The 16629-nt window shown below is 33.0% G+C and overlaps 2 protein-coding genes across 2 annotated transcripts; both read left to right on the top strand.

Moving 5' to 3' along the window:
- Positions 1-1971: 1971 nt before the first annotated feature.
- On the top strand, positions 1972-9555 carry LOC133812886 (alpha-mannosidase). Its single transcript, XM_062246718.1, has 29 exons — positions 1972-2511; positions 2599-2682; positions 2783-2871; positions 3062-3236; positions 3639-3758; positions 3846-3929; positions 4022-4093; positions 4261-4374; positions 4557-4657; positions 4750-4843; positions 5143-5310; positions 5394-5483; positions 5637-5702; positions 5791-5847; positions 5948-6167; positions 6315-6445; positions 6674-6742; positions 6835-6894; positions 7059-7130; positions 7335-7382; positions 7503-7622; positions 7699-7764; positions 7917-8029; positions 8150-8234; positions 8342-8452; positions 8540-8635; positions 8722-8769; positions 9008-9076; positions 9206-9555. The coding sequence occupies exons 1-29, from the start codon at positions 2293-2295 to the stop codon at positions 9398-9400; spliced, it is 3036 nt and encodes a 1011-aa protein (XP_062102702.1). The 5' UTR covers positions 1972-2292; the 3' UTR covers positions 9401-9555.
- Positions 9556-10790: 1235 nt separating this feature from the next.
- LOC133812885 (protein EARLY-RESPONSIVE TO DEHYDRATION 7, chloroplastic-like) lies at positions 10791-14225 on the top strand. Its single transcript, XM_062246717.1, has 4 exons — positions 10791-11861; positions 12501-12667; positions 13635-13719; positions 13884-14225. Exons 1-4 carry the CDS (start codon positions 10900-10902, stop codon positions 14080-14082), a joined length of 1413 nt encoding a protein of 470 aa, XP_062102701.1. The 5' UTR covers positions 10791-10899; the 3' UTR covers positions 14083-14225.
- Positions 14226-16629: the final 2404 nt, after the last annotated feature.

Here is a 16629-nt window from a genome sequence, read left to right as displayed (position 1 = left end):
TCACAAGACTAAATGACCTTACAAACAAAATAAATTATTCATTCTAATTAGATACATTTACAAAATATAAAATAAAATAATTAGAGATATTTATGTAAAAAATTCTTAATATTTTCAATTTTTTTGTATTTGCATTTTTGATTATTTTTTTCGACGGTAAAATTTCTTAATGATACATTTTAGTGTAGCCGGCTTTATCTTTTTGAGATATTTACAATAAAAGTCCTTAATGTTTTTAAATTTGTTGCACTTATATTTTCAAAAAAAAAATTATGGCAAAAGTTTCAATGTTATGTTTTTGGTGCGACCTAAAAAAATATATTAAAAAACTTAATAACTATATAAATAAATTATAGTTTTATATTTTTTGGAAATAAATTAAATTACTAAAAAAATCATATTTTTTTGTAAAAATTAAAATTAATTAAAATCCAAAAGAAACTTTTTTTAAAGCATATATTAAATTATTAAAAAATAAATCAACAAAAAATTCTTCATATTATTTAGCCAATTTTTGTTTAATAGATTTTGTTGATTTAACCGTTAATAATTTAATATATATTTTAAAATAAAAAAGTTTCCTTTAAAATTTTAATTTATATCAAATTTGTAAAAAAATTATTTAATATTAATTATGATTTCAATTTATTTTAAAATTTTAAAAAATAATATGTTTATAAGAAACTATAGTATATTTATTTATGATTTTTAAGATTTAATTGAGGCTTTAAAAAATAAAAATAAGCCACACTTAAAACATAAAGTTATGAATTTTTGCATGAGATTGGATGTAAGTGTAATAAATTGTAAATATAATGTAAATATCCCTAAAAAAATATAACAATAATAGACTAAAACATAATATTAAAGACTTTGGCCTTTGGCCATAGATGAAAAAAATGGAAAATTAGTATTTTCGTGGCAAATAGTCTAAATTATTAACATTTAAAACAATTTATACTCATGAAGTGTAATTTTAGTATTATTGTTAGATAATTAATTTAATAATAATAAAAAAAGTTTATATTTTTTTGATATTTTATTTTGTCCCATTATCTGTTTAGATACTATGTATTGATAAATTATTTTTTAGACTTTGTGTTTTGTAAAATAATTTAAATAGAAGCCTAAACTCGATTTTGGTCAAAATTTTCTTAACTGAAAGTTGAAATTAGACTCAGTACTCATTTTAAATGATCCACTTTAATTTTTACCCACTATTTTTAACTTTTATTTTAGTACCCAAATTTTCAATTATTGTACCCATTATACTCATTCAATTATATGTTTTTTTTCTCCTTAATCACACTACAATTAAGATGCATTCCCAATTTAACTATAATATGACACATATAATACACATTACAATAACACTTAGAACCATGCGCTCAAATAAGAGTAATTTGGAAAGTCTCATGATAGTAATGGGTAAAGTTCAACTAAATATATTTAGTGTCTAATTTTAGTTAACTACTTATAAAAATGGGTAATTCTTAGCTTTTCTCCAACTGAAATCATAAATAATTCACAAAACTAATAATTTAAAATAAAAATAAAATCATTATGCTTAAAAACCGTATTTTTATATTCAAATTTTTTACATCAAAATTAAGTTTAAAGACAATTTGAATTATTTTACAAAATGTAAAATATAAAAACAATTTTTTAAAAATAGAAAGTAAAAACAAAAAATAATACAAAATATTGGTCCAAAAAGATTATATCCCAACAAAAAATATTCGTACAAGTACGTGGAGTCCACAGCAGTTACTGGTTAATAATCCAAAGCGCTCGGGCTTACATAGTCGCACATTTACAGCCGTTGAATCACCAATCATTCTCCACAAAGTTTCATCCAACGATCACAAAATTCAGTCTCACCTAGTCTCGACCACACACAATCACCAGCAACCGCCTTCCGCCATAAGAAAAAAAAAAAAAAAAAACTCACTGGTGTGCCCACTGGTAACTAGATTCCGCCATTAATAAAAATTTTCACTTCTGAGTAGCCATTTTCAGACTTTTCAAATGGGGACTCAAGCTTCAATTCTTGCTAATTGTCTCATTCTCCTTCGACCCATTATAAAAATTCCAACTTTGAATAGCATAGGGGGTAGTCTTAGCCGGCCAGCTAATCCCATAGGACAAACCGAGGAGGAGTATGGCTCAAATTTGTCTGTATTCGGAATAGAGGTAGTGGGTCTCTGTTCACTGCTATTGGCTAGATAAAGTCGAAAATTTCAGGTCGTGAAACCATAATTTGGGGAAATAATCTTCTGGGGTTGTCACAAAATGAGCAAGCTTGGTCCTTTGAGCTCTCTTTTGCAGTGTCTCTTGGTGGCTTTTCTGGTGAGGAGTTATGTCGTTTGTGGAAGTTTTGTCAAGTACGACACTAAGGGTGTTGTCGTTCAGGGGAAGTTGAATGTTCATTTGGTACCTCATTCTCATGATGATGTGGGTTGGTTGAAGACCGTTGACCAGTACTATGTTGGATCCAACAACAGCATTCAGGTTTTCTACCTTTAATGTTTGTTAAATTTTAGTTTTTGGGTTTTGAAATTTTGAAGAAATGTTTGATTGTTTGGTATGTTTGTTTAGGGAGCTTGTGTTGAGAATACACTGGACTCAGTTGTGGAATCCTTGCTTCGTGACCCAAATAGGAAATTTGTATTTGCTGAGATGGTACACTTTAACTAATCATTACTGCTTCTTAATTTAACTTAACACAGTCATATATTAACCAAAACTTTGTTTTTGTTACAAATTATTGTGTGAAACATAGGCGTTTTTCCAACGATGGTGGCTAGAACAAAGCTCATATAAACAAGAACAAGTGAAGAAACTTGTGGATGCTGGGCAATTGGAGTTCATGTAGGTAGCTTGGTAATCTCTTTTGGCTTCATATGATATGAATTACCGAGTAACATGTTGTATCATCTATCATTATATCATTTTTTTTAACTGTACTTGGTGTAAAATTTTAATCTTTGGTACTCAGATTGTGAAGCATTTTTTGTTTTTTTCTGTATGGTATTCATGTTATTGGAGTTTTCTGGTGCAGAAATGGTGGTTGGTGCATGCATGACGAAGCAACCACACATTATATTGACATGGTTGACCAAACGACACTAGGCCATTATTACATAAAAACACAGTTCAACAAGGTTCCTCGAGCTGGGTGGCAAATTGACCCTTTTGGACACTCTGCAGTACAAGCTTACCTACTTGGTGCTGAGGTTCATAACCTTTTTCCTCAAAGAAAAGAACAAAAGAAAAATAGGCTTCTTTTTATTCACTTCTGCACAATAGCCTCATTTTAATAATTTTTTGCCAAAGGACTTCCCAGACACCATGTGATAAACTCGAAAATTCTCGACATTGACCATGATGTCAAAAAAGGGTCTATTTTCACCAATTACTTTTTATTATAATCTGTCATAAATTAGCTTGTAATTTTGCAAGGTCTCATGATAAATTGGGGTTTGTGGTCAATGCACTAGTTTTAAGTACTTGTTCTCCTTTGGGAATTACAGTTGACTAAATTTCTATTTCCATTATGATGACAAAGAAGGAACTTGTGTCCTATGCATAGTTCTGACTAAAGGCTAAAGTAGTTTTGTTTTCACTTGTTCTTGAAGCTTGGGTTTGAGTCTGTACATTTTGCAAGGATTGATTATCAGGATAGAGCAAAGCGCAAGGGAGATAAATCGCTCGAAGTTATATGGCGCGGGTCCAAAACTTTTGGTTCTTCTTCTCAGGTTTGGGATCACAACTGTTGTGATTCTAGTTTCTCTATAGAATTTTAGTCACATGCTCTGGTATTCTGATGTTTGTGACCTTTGCAGATTTTTACCAATGCCTTTCCAATTCACTATAGTCCTCCCGATGGTTTTCATTTCGAAGTGTCTGATGACTTTGTCCCTGTCCAGGTTGTCATTGAAATCAAAACTAATGATTTTCTACTAAAGGCATCCAAAAATTATTTCCATGTATCTCATTTTTTTTGATGTAAAAATGGCAGGATAATCCTAATCTTTTTGACTTCAATGTTCAAAGGCGGGTTCAAGATTTTATTGATGCTGCCATAATCCAAGTAAACATTTTAGCTCTACGATCGTTATTAAGAAGCAAAGTGTATAGTAATTCTTGGAGGCTTCTTACTTGTTAGTTTACTATTAAGCAAATATTTTTGCTGAATATCAGAACTAAAGCAAACAAAAGATAATTAATTTACATTGCTCAAATGATCATTCTGCACAGGCAAATGTGACTAGGACAAACCACATCATGTGGACAATGGGTGATGATTTCCAGTACCAGTATGCCGAGTCATGGTTTAAGCAAATGGACAAGTTGATTCACTATGTTAACAAGGTAAATTAAATTAGAAGAATCAGTTAATTATACCAATTTAAGTTGGCTGAAATAGCTCTGATCTGCTTTAAGTGATGCTTGAGGAATTTTCTTCTTCTTCTTGTCATGTTCCATGTTGTTCAGGGTTCATGCACAGTTCTTAGTTATAACTTGCATTTATTTAAACTATGTAAATTTATCAGGATGGTCGAGTTAATGCTTTGTATTCAACACCATCTAAGTACACTGATGCTAAATATGCAGCAAATGAGACATGGCCACTGAAAACTGATGATTATTTTCCGTGAGCATCCCTTGTTGTACTTCTCTTTTTTCTTTCGACAAAGCTAGACTTATTGAGTTCTATTACACACGTCTTTTTCTCATCGATTACAGGTATGCAGATAGCAAAAATGCTTATTGGACTGGATACTTTACTAGCCGCCCAGGTCTAAAGCGATATGTCCGTTTGCTGAGCGGATATTATTTGGTATTGCTCTAGATTCACTCAGCAGTAGAAGTAATATTTGGTTTATTAGGAGAGAATATGCTGCTACTGAACAGCTTATTGTTTTGTGCTTCTTGTTCCTTAATCACCAAAACTAACATAAAATTCTAATGCTGGAAAGCTTATTGTATTTCTTATGTGGATTTGATCGAAAATTTGTTAACTACATAAATATTGTACTTCATGTTTGATTAGGATGGCTTCTTTTATTTATCCTAATTTTTGAATCTCATGTAAATCTTGTTAAGTATCTAAAGAGATCTTCTATCTATACAAAATAGGCGGCAAGGCAACTTGAATTCCTGGTGGGAAAGCGACCCTCGGGTCCCAACACTTTTGGCCTTGGAGATGCTTTAGGCATTGCACAGCACCATGATGCTGTGACTGGTACTGCTAAACAACACACAACAGATGACTATGCAAAGCGCCTGGCCATTGGTGCCTCTGAGGTGGGCAACTATTATGCTTTTATATTTTTTCCCTTATGCTAAATTCTTCATTGGTATCTGATCTAATTTATTGATCTTAACAGGCAGAAATTGTGGTCAATTCTGCTCTTTCTTGCCTAGCCAAGAATAAACCAGGAGATCAATGTGGAGGGAAGGAATTGAAATTTTCCCAGGTGAGACTAACTAAACATACTCCATATCATTTTTTTAATAAATTGCTTCAATCTTTTAAATTTCTCTATTCGTTAAATTTCTCTACACTGATGCAGCTATTTCTGTTCTACTTATTTCCATTGTCCTTATCTTCTTTACATTGATTTAAACAGTGCCAATTACTCAATATCAGTTACTGCCCACCAACAGAGGAAGACATTCCAGAAGGGAAAAGTTTGGTAAAATTTTGAGATTTCCTTACCCTTCAATGGATACTAAGGTGAGATTTTCAATGTTTCATTGTCTTAATTACTAATACTATTTCAGGTTGTAGTGGCATATAATCCTCTTGGTTGGCCTCGTACCGACATTGTTAAAATACCGGTAAGTATATGTTTGCTTAGATCACATTATCATATATTAGAATATTTGAATGAATAGAATGCTCTCTCCAATATGGTCTGAGAATCACAATTTCCACCAGGTTAATGATGTCAATCTCGTTGTTAAAGATTCTTCAGGCAATACAATTAAGGCACAGTATGTAAGTTTAGACAATGTTACAAAGAACTTGAGAAAGTTCTATGCACAAGCTTACTTGGGACAATCACCAAAACAAGCTCCAAAGTATTGGCTTCATTTTCAAGTTTCTGTACCACCGCTTGGTTGGAATACTTACTTTGTCTCAAAGGCATCTAATACAGGTAATTGAGTTCAAACTTGATAGTCAATTTCTATTGAACATATAGGTGATTCTTATGAAGATCGCCATTAAGATAAAATAGCATACTTTATGCATGAAGAGGCTTTAATTGTTTAATTGCTCTGGTTTCTTTTCCAAACTATTGCAGTAAACAGGCATTTACTCTCCAAGATAAAGATTCCACAAAATGATACCGTTGAAGTTGGGCCTGGAGATTTAAAGCTGACCTTTTCGTCTACCTCAGGACAACTAAAACGGATGTACAATTCTAAAACCGAGGTAAGTTGTTTAATTTCAAAAAGTAACCATGGAAATATTTCTTAACCCAATAGATACATATTATAAAATCACACAAGCCAACCACAAGTGGGCACTAAAAATGGTATGCTAACTTAAGTTTAAATGTCAATTTTACATCTGTAAAGAACTTTTTTATTTCTTTTCTCTGACTTTACAAAAAAATTTGCATGCTAAAATAATGCTCATTTGATTGTCATTTATTACAAGGTTGATGTACCAATACAACAGAGCTATCTCTGGTATGGTTCAAGCACTGGTGATTCTGATGATTCTCAGGTAAGCACTTCATGTGCTATGGTTTTCGAGTTATTCAAGTCCAAAATTTGTCCAAGCGATGCCTTCAGTACTTAAAATGATCTGATTTGCAGGCTTCAGGGGCATATATTTTCCGGCCTAATGGGGCACCTCCAACTGTTGTTTCAAGATCAGTAAGCACTTTCTTGCAGTTCAATGTTTATATATGTTATTATTTATTTTCCATAAAAAATTATCAGACCATTTTATGATAATAAGGTTTGAAAACAGCAAATCAACCGAGAGCTTCTAATGGTCTTGACTTCTGATCTGTATTATAATTTCATGCATTTTACAGGTTCCACTAAAGGTCATTCGTGGAGCTTTAGTTGATGAGATTCACCAAGAGTTTAATTCATGGATCTATCAGGTTATTAACATATTTTTGGGTATAACATTTTAGGCCATAATGTAAGAACCAGAACTTGTTTTTTTATAATAGTATCAAACAAAAATGAAACACAATCAGATTGCAATTTTCTGCTCTTGGGAACTATCAGACCATTCACAAAATATAATTTCATTTTTAAGCCTTCATTTGGTAACCATAACTTTTCGGTTTATGTCATATTAGGTTACCAGGCTTTACAAGGACAAAGAACATGCTGAAGTTGAATTCACAGTGAGTACAAACATACCAGATCTTTATAAATATATATATATATATAAACATATAGATCAAGCAAATAATGAGACATATAGACTTAGTGTGTGTAGTTCTGACAACTCTTTATTTTGAAAGATTGGTCCAATCCCCACAGATGACGGTGTTGGGAAAGAGGTCATCACGCGATTGACAGCGAATATGGAAACGAACAAAGTTTTCTACACTGATTCGAATGGAAGGGATTTTCTGAAACGAGTAAGTATTTCTTATTAAACATAAGTTACTGGTTTTGCTATCTTGATATATATGATCATTGACAATGGTTTCTCAGGTTCGAGATTATAGAGAAGATTGGTCTCTTTCAGTTACTCAGCCTGTAGCAGGAAACTATTACCCAGTAAATTTTCTTAACCACTGCTCCATATGATACTAACAAGTATTACCATTTTCTTGAAACAATATGAACAACTACTAACTTAAATGAACTCTTATATTTCTACTAATACTAGTAATAATCTTCTATAACCTTTGGCTTTCCTCTTTCTTCAGCTTAATCTTGGAATTTTCATGGCGGATAAGAAATCTGAATTATCGGTATTAGTTGATCGTGCCACTGGGGGAGCCAGCATTGCAGATGGACAACTAGAGCTGATGCTGCACAGGTAAAAATTTCCACATATTCATATTCTCAGCAATATACTAGTCACCTCAAATATCATCTATGGAGTTGACCTTTTAATTTTTCTAGAAGATAAAAACTTTTGTTGCTTTTTAAATGAAAGGCGCATGATCCAAGATGATTCTAGAGGAGTTGGTGAAGCCCTTGATGAGACAGTCTGTGTTAAAGATACGTGCGAAGGACTAACGGTAAGTTATTTCATAACAAATCACAACATATGGTGTTAAAAGTGCCTAGTTTAATCTTCTTATCAAAATTACTTCTTTCATACATTATTGATTTCTCTTATATTCAGGTGCGAGGAAATTATTATGTGAGCATCAACAAGCTTGGTGCCGGGGCACATTGGCGCCGAAAGACCGGCCAAGAAGTTTACTCACCACTTCTCTTAGCTTTCACACATGAGGTGTTCACATTATACATATATGGATTAATTATCTGTTACTTAATAATAACACTATTCTAATATGAATTAATATCTGTTGTTGTTCAGAAAGTTGAGGATTGGAAAGCTTCTTATTCAACCAAAAAGTCTAGCTCTGATTCAAATTATAGCTTGCCTCCTAATGTTGCTTTGATTACTCTTCAGGTAATCTTATCAAAAACCCACCTCTATTTTCCATACAACTACTCTTGCTCTTTCTGTCTCCAATCCTATTTTTTTTCCTTTTGCAGGAGTTGGATGACAAAAGTGTTCTTCTTCGTCTCGCTCATCTATACGAGGTAACAACACGTATACACAAGGGTCGGCCCTGAAACATTAGGCGCCCGATACAAAATTTGATTTTTTTATAATAACTATAAATAAAATAGTATTTTTCTAAATTTGGGACTCTTTTGATCGAGAGCCCTAGACAAAGCCTTTGCACGCCTATGCCCAGGGCCGACCCTCACACACAAACCCCACATATTGATCACATATCAAACTCAACACTTTGGTTTTCATGATGTGAATGTTCAGGCTGGTGAAGATCCTCATTACTCGAAATTGGCCACTGTCGAACTCAAGAAGATTTTCGCTCGAAAAACAGTGCGTATTCATCCATTTTTTTTTGTTACCGACATGACATTGAATCTTCTTTGATCTGAAATAGGACATAGTTTTTCATGTTAGTGTTGGTTAATGATGTATGTATGATATTTTGTGTACAAATTTTAGATAAAGGAGGTGAAGGAAGTGAGCTTGTCAGCTAACCAAGAGAAGTCAAAGATGAAGAAAATGGCATGGAAAGTGAAGGAAAACGACAGCAAAAGACACCAAACGACACCAGTTCGAGGTGGTCCTCTCAGCAGCTCAACTCTTGTGGTTGAGCTTGGTCCCATGGAAATACGCACTTTCTTATTGAAATTTTAGTTACTAATACTATTGTGTCTTGTTCTACATTAAGGCTAATAAATACTCAATAAATGGCACACATTGTACAATACATTCTAAGACTTTGACTTTTCAAGGTCTATCTATGTTGACAATAAGTACAATAATGGAGCCAAGTTGTGACATCAACCAAAGGTGAAAGTGAAACTAAGTTGACTTTTCTTAAATTATGAAAAGAAAAAGTTGACTTTTCTTAAATTAAGAAAAGAAAAGAAAACTCTAACTTAAAATTATGACTAAGTTAGAGTTGTGATATTAAAATTATGACATCATTAAGTTTTTGGTATGAATAATCACATTGTAGATTAAAATGAAAAAATAACAAAAGTATGGAGGGATAATTTTTATTCAAATGAATTTATTTCTAGCTAAAGACTACACAAACTAATATGCTTTATAAGTAATACTACCATAAACAAGGAGTTACTCAAAAAATTAGACAAAAAAAAAAAACTATAATACATAGAACAACACTTGAAAAAGAGAACAGAAAATTTAAGCCCAAATAAATTCTCAAGAAAACATGGGTTTGTGGCGTACAAATTACAAGAATCGTCCAGTTTCAGAGATATCATTTAATTTTTAACCATTTAAAAAAAAAATTAATTTTATATTCAATATTTATTTGAATATACCAATTATACCCTTTAGTCATACTTAAGTTGTATGTGTATAAGCAATAGTACTATGAGAAATGTCATTATAATAATGAGTAAAATTTAACTGAATTTATTTAATAATTAATTTTAGTTAACTAATTTTAAAACTGGGTACTTATTAAGTAATCACGTTTGTGGCTTGAAAGACTTAGAAACTATTATCAAATCAAAAGAACATTACGATAAGACACTAGTAAATACTGGTAAAACAAGATTTTGTTTTAGGCTCGTAAATTAATTTTGACTGTTTTGTTCATATAGAAAAATTGATAATTTGAACCTTGTTTTTATTACCGTAAATCATTTAAAATTTTCAAAACTTTTATAAGAGTAATATTATGACTATAATTAATACCATCATAAGAAAAATTAAAATAAAAGTTTATTTATGTGCTTAAAACAAAACCCAACCACATCAATGATGTGACATCATAACTTACCTTACAATTTCCTTATAAATATATACATTATCATTAAAAAAAAAAAGTTTTAACATCAATTGTTCTAGCTACATTTATTTTGACCGCAAATTTTCTTTTTGAATTTAATAAATTATATTTTTTGAATTTTTTTTATTTATCAAAAAGTTAAATTTCGGGCAAGAGTCTTAGAAGAATAATAATTTATTAATTTTTTTTATTATAAAAAAGTTTATTTATTTATTTATTTTTACCGGTATTAGCGCGCGAGGTTCTTGAGAGTTTAAAACGGTCACCCCATCGAATTCTGTTATCCGAGAACTCAGCTGCAACTGCCATAGTTTTACTTCTTCACCAAGTAACATAAACCCTAGTCCCCAATACCTCAACATTCGAATCAATGGCTTCCGAAAACCCTAGATACAGAAACTCCATGTACCCGGAGGTCATCCGGTCAAATCCCGATGATCCTACTATTCGAAACCCAAACCCAAACCCAAACCCTAATTCTTCTTCCTCGTCTTCGAATCTCTACCCCACGATCGACATGAGAGACCTCGTCGAGAATCTATTCACCGAACCCTCCGCACCTACGGCTCCACCGGAAGCTGTTGAAGAGGTCATCGTCAGAATTCCCGGCGCCATTCTTCATCTCATCGATAAGCATTACAGCGTGGAGCTCGCTTCCGGCGATTTCACCGTGGTTCATCTTCGTCAGGGGGATAATATCGTTGCCGTTCTCGCACGCGTCGGCGATGAGATCCAATGGCCCTTGGCCAGGGACGAGGCCGCCGTGAAACTCGATGATTCGCATTACTTCTTCTCGCTTCGGACCCCGAGGGAGCACGGTTCGGAATCTGATTCAGATTCGGGGGACGAGGATCGTGGTCGGAAGGGGAAAACTGCTGCTGATGATGCTGATAATTTGTTGAATTACGGGTTGACGATCGCGTCGAAGGGGCAAGAGCGGTTGGTGAAGGAGTTGGATGGAATTTTGCAGCATTACAGTTGCTTTTCTGTGCATGAGGTTTCGGAGAAGGCGAAAAAGGGGTCGGAGGTTTTGGACGGGTCGGTGGCCCTGGAGACCTCGCCGGCGGATTTAAAGAAGGAGAAGAAGACAAAGGAGTTGATGAAAGATCGGAGTGCGGCGTACTGGACCACTCTGGCTCCCAACGTAGAAGACTATAGCGGCACTGCGGCGAAGCTCATTGCTGCTGGGTCGGGGCAAGTGATCAGGGGGATTTTGTGGTGTGGCGATGTGACGGTGGATAGGCTTAAATGGGGGAACGAAGTTATGAAAAGAAGAATGAGTCTGAAAGAGGAGAAGGAGATTAGTCCGGAAACCATGAGGAGGATTAAAAGGTATGATATGAAGTGGAGATTTCTATGCTATTGCTTTCGTCTTTCAATTGGGTTTTGAATATTTCTCTTTGTTCTATTGGGTTTCAGTTTTGTTCTGTTGTTTAATTTTGTTTGTTTGTATGTGAATCTTATAGTTTGTCTCACGTACTGTATGTATGTGTATATATATAAATAATATATATATATATGTGTGTGTGTGTGTCTTGTTCTGACGATTCCTACATCAGGAATATTCCATTTAAATGTCTGCTTTTGTATTGAACATAACGTACTCTGTAGTCATTGTTTAGGCTAGTGCTATAAATGGTACACTTTTCAGATTATATTTTTCCCTTTATATTCTAAAAATAGAATAATTTAGTTTCAGCTGTCGCAACAATGGATTACAGTTTGGATCTTGGACCTTGTTCCATGCTACATCTTCCAAAAACTGGAACCAGTATTAGTTGTATAATTTGTATTTGATTTCCTGACTAGCTTATTGTTGCATCAATTCAAATTTAATTTTGTTTGATTGAACTTGAATTAAAATGAAATATTGTATTCACACACACTATACTTTCGTTCCTCACTGTCTTAAGTTGCGTTTTTCTGATTGTGTCTGAATATTACAATTCATCAGCTTGACTTTCTGTGCAGGGTCAAGAAGATGACCAAAATGACAGAGAAAGTAGCAAATGGAGTCCTTTCAGGGGTTGTGAAAGTATCTGGATTCTTTACGAGTTCAGTGGCAAACTCAAAAGTGGGCAAGAAATTTTTTGGCCTTCTTCCTGGGGAAATTATACTTGCGTCACTGGATGGCTTTAGTAAGTTGCTTATCTCATCCGCTTGATTTTCTTCTCATTTATTAAGTTATTATTTTCACTCTCTATTTTGTTCTTTGTATAGTGTTGATTGATATGGAGTGTGACTGTGCATTGTGTGTTGATGTTTCTCATGTATACCCCATTAATTTTCCTCTTGCATTTAACAACATGATTAAAATTTCCATCAATTCATTCACTTGAGACGAGTTTATCTGATTTTTATTTTATAAATAAGATACATTTATGGGGGACTTGTACACGGTACACTCACACACTTACTCTCCCAACCAATTCAGAAGTTTGTAAAGTATTTTTCTTCAGTTAGGATCAGTCAAATGCTTTTTGCAGCCCCACCGAGTACAAATTGAGTTCCAATTTTCCGCTATGATGATTTCCAATTGGGTTTATACTTTTTTGGACCCTGTGTTTTGACAAATTACTTTTTGGACCCTATGTTTTGTAAAATAGTTAAAATAGAACCCTAAACCAGAATTTGGTCAATGTTTTCTCAACTAAAATCACAAATAATTTATCAAACTAACAATTCAGAACAAAAATAAAATCATTCTGCTTAAAAACTGTGTTGTTATATTCAATTTTTTCTTTATCAAAATTGAGTTTAGGATTCTATTTTAACCATTTTACAAAACATAGGGTCCAAAAAATAATTTGTCAAAACACAGGGTCCAAACAGGTAATGAGACAAAACAATGGGTCCAAAAAGGGATAAACCCATTTCCAATTTGAGTTTTCAGTTTTCTGATATCAGATGCAGCCTTGGTAATTCTTGTCAATGTTGTTGAGTTGGATACTAGGGACCAGATATGTCTATTTAATTTATATATATATTTTTAAAATATGTAATCTGTAATTTTCCCTAGATGTTGTAAGAGGAATATTATGTCCATTGAACAGTTTTGTTGTTTTTATTATGTGCCATATTCATAGTTTCATTTTGACCTTACAGGCAAGGTCTGTGATGCTGTGGAAGTATCTGGAAAAAATGTCATGTCAACATCTTCAACTGTAACTACTGAACTGGTCTCCCAAAGGTACAATTCATCTGATCCCTAAGAGCAATATACCAATGAATTAAGGCAGCGAAGTAAACAAAATGATTACATAAAGTGAAATAGAGATGTGGAAAACAATCAAGTTAGTGATTATAGAATAGCGACATGTTCTATAAGAAAATGATTTTTTTTTTCTCTCACAGGTATGGGAAAGAAGCAGCCAAGGCAACAAATGAAGGACTTGATGCTGCTGGACATGCCATAGGGACCGCATGGACTGCCTTTAAAATCCGAAAGGCATTCAACCCAAAAAGTGTTCTTAAACCTACTACTTTAGCAAAAGCTGCTGCTAAAACCGCAGCTTCTGAAGTGAAAAAATCTAAGAAAAAGAATTCAAAGTAATCAATGGTGGAAATTTCCTGGTGACAACGGCAAGGGTTTAAGCCTAGTCTGTCTTATTATACTGTCCTCCAATGTTCATTTTGATGTTATGAAAAATATTTTTGTTGTTTTTATTCAATGAGAAACAGTATGGTGATGCTCCATCTTCATCTTCTTTATTGTATTTTTTTATGCTGATGTATATAATCTCTTCATTTTTTCTGAAACAGGAACGTTTGTACAATTGATCGCTACAATTGTGGTATTAAACAAAGGCCTACCCAGGTAATAATGGCAGGCACAAAATAGTTTCTTTTGTTTAGAGTAAAGCTTCATAGTTCTTCATCAGCTATATGTTTAAATTAACATAAGAATAGACAGAACATGACCAAAGCCTGTGAGAGTTGGCTAAAAACCAGTTGATTATATTTGACTCATCAGTGAACCAATTTTCAATTTTCCTCGTATGAAGTAGTTAAACATCATTATCTTCACAACCCTTTTCTCAATCCTTATCACTATATATCAGTTAGGTAAGGAGATTATGCCTTTGGTAGTCTGTGAAACGCCATTCTTTTTTTCCATTTCATCATTGGTGCCCTTTTCTTTTTTCTTTTAATATTTTCTTTATAATCCTTACATTCTGCATCAACGTCAAGAAAAATATCAGAGATTTCCTGTTTACAAACTTTTTTAATCTTTCGTTCATTGGGTTTGACTGGTACGCATGATTGGGCCGTGGGCCCCAATACAGTATCAAACTGTCCAATGAAGAAAGCCCATTTGAATGATTGGCCCAAATCCATCTTTTGTAGATTGCCACGCGTTTACCACTTATGCTGGCATGTAATGTTATGTTAGTAGTAGGTGTAGCAATAGCAATGGCAATACTATACAATACAATATAATATATAATACAAATACTTTTCTCTTAAATTATTGGAGCACCAACATCGGAGGTACAAAGATGGGTGTCTGTACCTTTAATTTTAGGCCACTAATATTCTCATTGTCTTTTACAATAAGTCTTTTAAGTAACGAATCAAATGCTTATTTGGTGTGAAACTTACTAAAATGATAAAAAAAAAAAAGGAATTTACTCATTTGGTGCTTGTTATTTTTGCAAAGTATCGTTCTGATACTCTCTGTTTTCAATAATGCTCACATGGTGCTCCGTATTTTGAAAACATAGATATTTGGTATCCTAATTGATAAAATTTTGTCAATATGACCAAACTGTCAGTAGTTATAGCTTGTATGAATGAGAGTAATTTGATTAAATTGGTAAAATTTTATTAATTAAATTTGAATTTAGGGTACCAAATATGTACAATTTTAAAATAAAGGGTACTAAATATGTACGATTTTAAAATATAAGATACTTATAAATATGGAGTACCAAAATGATACTTTGCAATGAAATTGTTACCTACCCTAAAAAAACCTAATAATAATAACAAAAAAGCTTTATTGACCTCTCCCATAGGCAAGCCCTGTTGATTCTTTTGTTGATTCCGATAGTGAGACTGATAGACATGTGTATTTGTTGTGATCAATTGAATGACTGAAGAGATTCGTCTTGTCCCTTATCAAGTCCAAGAGGATTGAAGTTATGGGCATCAATTTTCAATCAAACCTAAGAAAATTCTTGGTCCCCTTTTCCCAATTCTAAATAATCTAGGTTAGCATAAATTATCTTATCTAGCTATGATCTACAAAAAGGTCTCTTAATTCCAAAGCGTGAAAACTGAACATTTCCAATAATTGAGCTACAAGTTAAAGAAGAATATAGTCTTTAAACAAGATCAAAACCCAAAAATATTCTTCTTTATTTACTTACATTATTATTGCCTATTGGTATTTTGTATTGTACCTAATATAAGCCCTTTTGTATACTGATTTTACCTCTTGGGCAGGGCACTACTACATAGATAGTGTAGTGGTTGTTGCGTAAGCCTTTCTGGAAGCTATACATACACACATATATATATATATACACATATATTTATATATATATATATATGGACAAGTGATGTGGATCACAAATACAGTGTTCTAGAGGATGATATATGCCAAGTCAATGCACGCTTATACTTTAAGTTTTCTAAAAACATTAGTCTCAATCAGAAATGGGTTGTTTGTAAGCTACCTCCACTTACCCAAATGGCATTAAATTCCCCATATATAATTCCATATGACTTATCTTAAGCTTTTCTTGCTTTTAAGAAAGATTAAGATTAATTTTCTTGTACTAATTATCTTTTTTGTTTTTATTCTTTACAGAAGAAGAGACTAGATTAGTTCGTGATTCCTCATCATAAGTAAGTAGATTATTTGACTATTGGCTTTGGCTTTGGCTGTGCCTCCATGCTCCCCGGTTTTGAGTCCAATCGTGCTATCATTTCAAGACAAGTCAAATATAATCACTCATGCACCACAATTAATATATATTACATTTACATATTGGATTTTAATATTTGTCACTAGCTTTGGTGATAAGGCCTCCTTTCATTGTCACGATTATGCAAAAGATTTTGATTTTAATATAAATTGAGTACGTTGGTTTTT

This window comes from Humulus lupulus, chromosome 1, assembly GCF_963169125.1.
Source record: "Humulus lupulus chromosome 1, drHumLupu1.1, whole genome shotgun sequence".
Taxonomy (NCBI): Eukaryota; Viridiplantae; Streptophyta; class Magnoliopsida; order Rosales; family Cannabaceae; genus Humulus; species Humulus lupulus.
Note: the sequence above shows the minus strand (reverse complement) of the source record. Positions and strands in the feature narration are given on the sequence as shown.